General features: G+C 31.4%; 1 protein-coding gene across 1 annotated transcript in view; it reads left to right on the forward strand.

The window, feature by feature from the left end:
* Positions 1 to 8206, forward strand: part of LOC122815699 (vomeronasal type-2 receptor 1-like) — a 206758-nt gene extending 198552 nt beyond the window's left edge. The window contains exon 8 of the mRNA XM_044088421.1: positions 7299 to 8206. Coding sequence (XP_043944356.1) covers positions 7299 to 8206 — 908 coding nt within the window. The remainder of the gene's footprint in view (positions 1 to 7298) is intronic.
* Positions 8207 to 9785: the final 1579 nt, after the last annotated feature.

Consider the following 9785-nt stretch of genomic DNA (forward strand, 5'->3'; position numbering starts at 1 on the left):
AGATTTCCCATTGAAAAAACAGTCTGAAATATAATTTTAAAAAAAATCTCTTTGTTAATAAGAATAAATGATCTTACCTCATGTGCCTTTACACCCAAAGGAGCTATTAAATTTCCCACACTTCATACTTGTCCATTTCTTTTTCTTCTCTACTTGGAATCCTTACCACATACTTCTATTTTTCAGCATTTTTCTGCCTTCTTTTCTGTTACTCCCCTTTTGATTTATTTTACTTTCTCCGCATATGCTTTCTTTTCTATCTCATCACTATTATTCATGATTGTCTCTGCATCTTCCTTTCATTTTTCTCCATAATGCCCCCCCTGAAATGTCCCCATCATTTTCTGGTACACACACTACATCACCATTTCTGTAAATAAATCATTCAACAACCATCCTGAATTTTATATATATATATATATATATATATATATATATATATATATATATATATATATATATGTATATGTATATATATATATATAAATATATATATATATATATATATATATATATATATAGCATTTGCAGACTCACTTCCATCAAACTCATTTCTTTGCAACATCTCCTTAGAATTCTGAACACATTTTCCACTTGTGACATTTGCTTTCTCCTCCATTTCTCTCACCACTTCATTATCTCCCTCTCCAACTGCCTCCCTGTTTTTCTGGATCCCCTCAGTGCCTGGAATAGAAACAGGAAGTTGTTCTGCAAAATGGGTCTCACTCTCAACAATGATGAGTAGTTTTTTTATTGATATATACATTATATACTATTTACATATTTACATTATTTACATCTATTTATAAATCTTCATACATTATAAACTCAATGTAAGCATTCCCCCACTCTTTTATCCACAACCAAAACATTATTTCTTCCAAAAGTTTTATCAAAGTCCATTTTCCATTGTATTTGATTTCATTTAGTCTCATTCCATGTAGTCCATGAAGCATAAAATATTACTCTGTCCATTTCATAGGTAGGTACTAGGCTATTGGCCCTAGGGCATATATAAGCATAGCCAAAAATGTACCCTGGCTTTCACCACCCAAGAAAATGATTTACCTGTGCCTCTGTCAAGCGGAGGCACAGAAGTGATCCTCGGGGTGAATTTTCTATTTCCCATACAATTTTCTTCACTTCTTCCTGTTTACATGCACCATAATAACCAAATTCTATTATATCCATATTTATTTGTTCAAATTTTAACAAACTTTTCACCCTATTATCTTTACATATTTATTTCCGCAAATTATTAACTCTTTCACATTTCAAAAACACATGCTCAGTAGTCTCAAACTCTCCACATTTATTACATATTCTATCCTGCTTTTTTTGTATGGGATATTTTCCTTAACCAGCAATTTTCTAATAGTCAATCTCCATAAAAAAATCATTATAATCTTTAATTTTTTTATAGTTATTATACCTCATCATTATGGCTTTTTTCTTATCTATTTCTAAATCTTTCCATGGATCAATACAATAAAATACTTTCTCACACATATTCTTTTTTTATCTTCTGTAACATAGTTTTGTTTTGGTACTCTTTTATTTATTCATTCACAATGCAGTTACTTTGTTTTTTTAAATTCCATTCCATCCTACAATTCTTTGTATTTATAATATAGTATCATTTCTATCAATTTTTATTTTCCTTCATAATTCCTTTTAGTGCCTTATATAAAATTAAATATGCTGCATGTTCTATTGGGCATATTAAGCGTAAACCTCCTTGCTTTTCTTTCATATACAGAATCCCTCTTTTGACTGGATTCAGTCTAGAGCCCCATATAAAAGAGAATATAATCATCATTAATTCCTTCTCTTACTTAATAGGAATCATATAAATGTAAGCAAAATAAGCAATTTTTCCTGCTACCATGGTGTTCAACAAGTGTACTTTTTCTATATGCAAAACTATATGATTTCCAAAAATTAGTCATATCCTTTACTTTTTTGAGTACATTATCCCATTATTGTTGTCTGTATTCATTCCTTCCAAATGTTATCCCTAATATTTTTATATATTTTTCATTGAACTCAACACCTCCAATCATACCTTCAAAATCAAATCCTTTACTTTTCTCCTAATTTATACTTAAACCATTTTTTTAATTTATACTTAATTTTTCATTTACTTTTTCCAGCCATACTTTATTTTTAACAATTAATACACTATCGTGTACATAATTCTACACTATTGGCAATTTTACTTCCTTCATCATTTTGTATCCACCACTACTTGACATTGTATTAATTTCCTTCACTATTACATTCATAACTAATGAGAAAATAACACTACTAGCTGGGCAACCCTGTTTTATTCCACATTCTATTTTTATTTCTTCCCCAATCCAGCCATTTACATTTAGTTTCGCATAGTTCCTCTCATAAACAGATTTTATTACTTGTAATATTTTTTGCTTACATTATATAGCTGCAAAATTCCCCATAATTCATTATATTGAATATTATCATAAGCTTTACTTATATCCCCTACCATAACCCTCACTTCTACATTTTTATTTATGATATCATCAATTATTTCTCTTATTATCCATCATAACTCTTGAATTCCTTTTCCTTTTCTTCCAAATAACTTCTTGTCATATATGCTATCCATTTTTTTCTGTAACCTTTTTGTTATTATTCTTATAAAAATGTTATAATATGTATTATTCAATGTTATAGGTCTCCATTTTTTTAGCTCCTCTTTATTTCTTTTTTTAAATATAAATGTTATAACTCCTGTACATATTGCTGTCTCTTTAATTCCAGTTTCTAACCATTCATTCATAACTTCTATAAAATCTTTTTTTGCCACTCTTTCATTTCTTTATACAAACAATATCCAATTCTATCCAGTCCTGTTGAAGACTTCATGTTAATATCTTTAGAATTTCATTCAATTCATTCATGGTTATCTTCTATTCTGAATGTTCATTATCTTCTTTATTTAAATTTTCACCTTTATAAATTTGTTCTATGCTTTCTTCTCTTTTAACAAATAATTGCAATACATATTCTTTAATTAGTTCATATATTCCTTCTTCCTGTCTTATTTGCTTGGCTTCCTTGTTTTTTAATTATCTTACTATTTTCCTTCTTTTATTATTTTAGTCAAATATGGTGCTACCTCTTCTTTCATTGTAAACAATATTTTTGTTTATATAACAAATTGTTAATTTTAATTTGATTCATTTTATATATTTCTCTTCCTTTTTCATAAAATAAAATTTCTCTAAGTCTCTAAATGTTTTTTGACTTAATACCCTATATCTCTCTTTTTGTCTTCTTCTTTTCTTCCTTATACATTCTAAAAATATTTTTTATATTGTTCTTTAAAATTAAGCCACCAAACAGTCCAATTCTCATAAACCCCCCTCATAGTTGTATGATTTTTCCATAATTCCACAAATTATTTTTTCTATTCTAACTCTAATTCATTTTAATTAATTCTCTTTATTCCTTTTCCTATTCTTATAAATTCTTCATTTTCCTGTACTTTAACCCATATTGCCACATGAACTGAAATCCAGCATACTTAATTCCTTTCTCATAACTTTTTAACTATCAGATATTAAAACACAATCGATTTCGGTCCTAATTTCATTCCTTTTATAGGTCCAGTGATTATTCTCTCATACACTTAACTTTCCACTTCTCATAATTTCTTTAGCAATTTTAACAGCACAATTGCTCTTATTTTTCCTTGTATTACAATTATAATCACCCACCATTATAATGTCCATATTTACACAAACATATTCAAGAATATTTTTAAACATCATTTTCTCTCTTTTTTGTTGCATATGCATATAAAGCTATAAATATTTTTCCATGTCACATCTATTACCATAGTTTGGGCTAGTTCCACTATGGTTACACCTAATATTTTAATGCTTTCTTGACATGATATACATATGCCCAAGCATGTTTATTTCCCCATGTTCCAAACTACCACACCATTCCAAAGTTTTTCAGTTTGTGTTCTTTCTTCCTCTGTTAATATTCTAATATCTTCTAAAACAATAATATGTGCATCTACTGCAGCACACCATTGTAATATACCTATTCACTTTTTAAGATTGTTCATACTGTTCACATTTAAAACTAACATTTTCAGTTTTTAAGAACAGTTAGTATAATAAAATGTTTATCTCTTTCCTTTCTTATTTTCTCCAAGCATTATATTTTTGATTTTTTTTTCCTTTCTTTAACTCTTTTCCCTATCAAATTCTTTTTATGTCTTACTGTGTACCAATCAGATTCTTCCTTACTTGTCTCCTCTGTTTACTTTTCCTTGTTACTTTCTTTAATGTCATATATAAGCTCTTTATCAGTTACATCTTTTGTACATTTTCTTGTATAATACACTGTACTATCTCTTTATCCTGCGTAACTTCATTTTCATTTTCTTGCACATTCATTTCACATTCTAGCCATGAACCACCAGTATTGCCACACTTTTTGGCATTTTAAATCACATTGTTTTGTGTTATACCCTGTTTTACCAAACAGATAACATATTTTTGTCACATTCATTGATTAAATGACCATATTGTCCACAAAAATACTTTTGTAGTGTCCATTACTTCTTTACATATAGTTAACAAATGTTCTTTCAGTTCTTTTGCTTCAACTTCAGTTCTAAACTGGATCATTATTCTTTTTTATGTTTGTCTGTAAAAAGCTTGCATGACATATTCTGACCATGGATAAATATTTTCTTTTGTTCATATGCACCCAAAAAAATTTCCATGGCCTGCCCAGTCTCAAATAGCAAGTCACAAAAAGTCTCTTTATTATTTAAAATTAACGATCTTACCTCTTTAGCTTTGACAGCCAGAGGTGCTATGATAGAGTCCCAAACCTTATACCTGTCCAATCTTTCTTCTTTTTTATAGCTCACATATACTGTATACTTCCTTTTTTGTTTCTTTTATTTCTTCTTTGCTCCTTCTCCCACAGTTTGTACATACGTTTTTCTCTCTTGAACATTTTCCTGGCACAGTCTCTTCTTCTCCTTTTTCTTCTTCTATTTTCTCCATGATGTCATTCCAGGAAATTGCTACTCCACTTTCTGGTTCACTTTGGTTTACCATTTCTTTGAAATAATCATCCCGCAACCATCCCGATTGGAGGGTTGTAATTATGCATTTCTCAGAGGTAACTGTCTCTCTTTCAAGCAATCTCTTCTGAAAGTTTTCCTTTGAATCCATCTCTATTACAGTTATGATCTCCTTTTCTTCCAATATCACTGTTTTTTTTGCACCCATAGCATCAGAAAAAAAACTTCTCTAAGCAATTTTACCATTTCAGCTACATTTTCATCAACCTTCACTTCATTTTTAGCCAAAGCTGAATCAGCCATATTTTCTTCCTGTTCCTCCTGGCTGCCTCCATGCCTAGACAGGAAACAGGAAGTCAGGATGTGTAACATACAAATACTTCCCCTGACTAACAAGAGTAGGGGAAATTCCCTGATGCCTTGGCTAAATTTCTCCTATTAATATAAATACCATCCTGAGTGGTAACTAGTCTAGTGGGACAAACCTTGTCAACAAATGATAAATTATAAATGTTGGTTAGATAACTTATAAGAAAATCACTGTTTTAATATGTTTTGCTATCGAATAATATTTTTGAACTTGCAGTCATGCACGTTAGTGCCTTATGCCATTTTTGAGGTTAAAAGGGGTCTACTGGCAAATTGAAATACCTCAACATCAAATAAATAAAAAATAGTGCTTAAATGGAACAACATGTCTTTGATTATGTTATAATGCTGGCAAGACCTGCCGAGATTTTGTTCACAGAAATGTCATGAAGAAGTTCTAGTTGCTAAGAATAAAAAGGAGGAGGTGATCACATGCAAGCATTTTTTGACTGCATCCTCTTAGTGTTGACTTTGTGATCATTGTAGCTTTGACATATATAAAACAATTTTGCCAGTTACAGAACTTATGAATAATGGAATATTATTGTGTTTTCAGAGGACTGTCATTTAATTTGCTTGGCAGTTAATGCATAGTATTAAGGCTGTGAGCTGTTAATGAGCTTCTTCCTTTTATCCAGGGTTCCATACCCTCAAACTCCAATTGTCTAATGAATGACTTTGAGCGTGTCATTTAATTAGGCAGTGCTCTGGAGAAATTGAGCTAGGATCATCAGTAGCCATATGCCTAGAAAATATCTATGAACCTATTGCTATGCCCATATCCAGAAGGTGTTGAAGTGTTTTGTCTTTGTTAAATAAGGTTATGGATCCTAAGATGTATTATTAGCAGAGTGATGGTTCCAGTCCTACGTATAAAACTGTGACTCTTAAGTACATAAATAATGCAGCACTTAAATTCAACATAATCAAAAAGCTGCTGTAATAAGTACAGCCTAAAGAGACTCAAAAGGAGAAGTAGCTCTTTAGTCTGAAATTAAAATTTGTATGTAGTAATCACTTTTGAAAAAAAAGTAGAATTGACAGAAAACTGTGATAATGAGAATATTCATAGAAAATAAGGAGGTAATGCTATTTCAGAAGGTATCATTCTGTGCAGCCTGAGTAATAGGACTGGTGGAGAAAAGTAAGATTGTGCACTATTTATTTTGTACACAAAGTGAAAATTAAATCATATTTGCAGTCACTTCTTTTATACTATTTATTGGCATTAAATCAGATTTTTATTCACTGTTTTTAATATATTTAATAACATTTCATATCATTAAGTTTATGCAGAAAACTGTTTTCAGGGGTAGATTAAAAAAAATCAAACATTGCTTTAGATTTTGACATTATTTTAAGCACATTAGTGTCGAACAGATCAACTGCGATGACTCATTTAAGAAACTCTTGCAAAATTCTACCATACTAAAATGATTTCTAGAAAATTCATTTGCCAGAGGAAATATTAAAAAAAATTAGTATTTTGCAGGTGAACATTTCTCTCAATGCAGTGATCATTTGTATGCAATCATATAGCTGATCATTGTGCTCTATTATATAATAATATCCGTAAAGGGGCTGTCCTTGTCAGGTGAAAATATAAAACTCCGTATTTATCATTTCTATGCCATTCACAGATCATATAGTTTAATTTTATTTTCATGACCTCAGTTTCATTTCAAACACCTTTGTTAACATTTTATTTAATGTTCTCCCATTATTATGTAATAATAACAAATATATTTATATAGAGAGTATTTCTTATAGCAATGTTACATGCAGAAGTCAACACTGCTTAATGGGAAACACTGACAAAGTATGTTTTATTATTTCTCTCTTTTTATTACAGGTATTTGTAAACGATGCCCAGAAGATTACTGGCCAAATACTGAAAAAGATTTCTGCATTACAAAATATGTTGAGTTCCTTTCCTATGAAGACCCCCTGGGTACCTCACTAGCTGTGATTGCTGTTGTCTTCTCACTCATGCCTGTGGGGGTTCTGTGCATCTTCATCAAACATCATGACACACCAGTTGTCAAAGCAAATAACCGGGAAATCAGCTACTTTCTCCTTATAAGTAACCTGTTTTGTTTATTAACTGCTTTAATATTTATTGGTCCGCCAAAGAATGAAACATGCATTTTCAGACAACCAGCATTTGGCATATTCTTTTCCATCTGTGTTTCTGCTGTTCTTGCCAAGACTGTTACCATAGTGATTGTTTTTAATGCAACAAAACCAGGAAGCCAACTGAAGAACTTGGTTGGATCAAAGACATCATTTTATACAATATTTTGTTGTTTTGTGTTTCAGTTTATTATATGCATTGTGTGGATATCAGTTTCTCCACCCTTCTCAGAGACTAACAAAAAGCTTCCAGAGAAAACAGTGATTCAGTGTAATGAGGGTTCGGTATTCATGTTCTATTGCATGCTGGGATATTTAGGAATCCTAGCAATTGTAAGCCTTTTAATAGCATTTCTTGCCAGAAACCTACCAGATAGTTTCAATGAGACAAAATTTATCACATTTAGCATGATTGTTTTTGTAAGTGTTTGGTTGACATTTGTTCCAGCTTATATCAGCTCAAAGGGGAAATACATGGTTGCTGTTGAGATTTTTGCAATTCTCTCCTCTAGCATTGGATTGTTACTTTGTATTTTTTTACCAAAATGTTATATTATTCTAATAAGACCAGACATGAATACTAGGGAATACATTGTGAGGCAAAAAAACACTGTAAATAAAGTATAATGGGCGTCCAGATTACAAGTATAGGTAGAAATGTGTTGGCATGCTCATATTAAATATACATTACTTGAAAATCTTCACTTGATTCTGGCTACCCTACTGAAAACAAATTGTAATACTATCAAGGAACTCAAATGCATATAGCTTTACATGATAGAGGCATTTGAACCATATATAATACTGTTTTAGGACAACTGTTGGTCAGTTTAGCTTATTGTACAAGTTTCTTGCCACATTTACTCAAGAAACCCTAAAGTGGTATATAAATAAAATAATCTTGAAGGCAAGAAGAAAAAGTGCAGTCCTATTAAAGTACATACCTAATAGCCATTTAATTATTTTACCTGTTTTTATATTCCTCATTAGATAAATGGTAAAATGTGGAAATTAATTCTTGAACTTAATAAACAAAACTATTGGAACTGTCTAGGAATCTTCCTTCCACATTGCTCTAATTTCTGCTTGCAAGTTCTGGTATTTTATGACTTTGAGTCTTTCTGTACCTAAAAACTGTAATTGCTGGGTGAAGCAATTTCAATGATCAGTGCTACTCCTGTCTTTTTTTTTCTTGGAATAGTTTGTTTTTATTGCATGTATTTTGAACTGTTGGTATTTGGCCATGTTAATGCTTTTCCTGTTTCATCTTTCCAAATTGTATTTGATCCTTCTACGTTGCAACACTTCATATTACACAATACAACAGTCTGGCTACATTATTGTGTCTTTCAGTGTAGTGAACCTCATCCATGAGTGTATCGCACCCTGCAATGAGATGTGCAACTTTTTTCAGTTCTGTTTTACTAGGAATATGTTTTCAGCAGAGGGGACAAACATTAATACTTTATTCCCTGTTTTAAACTCCCTAAGTGTGTCATTTGTGTCATTCTTATAGTACACTCTTTGTTGTATCACTTGTGCTGATTGCAATCTTTAACCTATCTTGCAATTTTATAATGTAACTATCCTACTTTTAAACAGGGTTTCCTCCTTCTCCAAAGTCTCATATGTTATGTCTTCCATACTTTGGGTATGTATCCCATAGTAACTCATAGGTGTATTCAGTACAGTTGAAGTTTTGGCCTGATCTCACACAGTAAAAAAGAAGTGGGGGAGTAAATGATCTCCATTCTTGTCATCTTGTTCTATGACATTCTTTTGCACAGATTGCAGAGGTTTTTATTTTTAACCAAGAAAGTCCAATTTGGAACAAGTCAATTTTTAGTAGAGGCCTGGGGAGAAACACTGAAGATGCATGTCTTTGTAACATGGGAGTAAATTTGAGCACACCAAGGAAACCCACATGAATGTAGGAAGGACATGCAGACTCTGCACAGAAGGCACCCAGCCAAGAATAGAATCAGAGAACCTCTTGCTGTGAGGTGATAACGGTAACTGCTGTACCTATGTGCCATCAAACACTTCACTAACTTCATTTTTAGTCAAAATACCTCAAAAACACTTGACCTTTTTGCCGAAAGTTGTGGGTTCAATTTCTGAAACAGATAGTTGGATTGATTTTTCCAATACTGACACTACAGAGCAGCATAACAGAAGAGCTGCATTCCTGAGTGTGCTTTCTTTT

This window comes from Protopterus annectens, chromosome 1.part1 (assembly GCF_019279795.1).
Source record: "Protopterus annectens isolate FY-2018-M chromosome 1.part1, PAN1.0, whole genome shotgun sequence".
In the NCBI taxonomy this organism is placed as follows: domain Eukaryota; kingdom Metazoa; phylum Chordata; order Ceratodontiformes; family Protopteridae; genus Protopterus; species Protopterus annectens.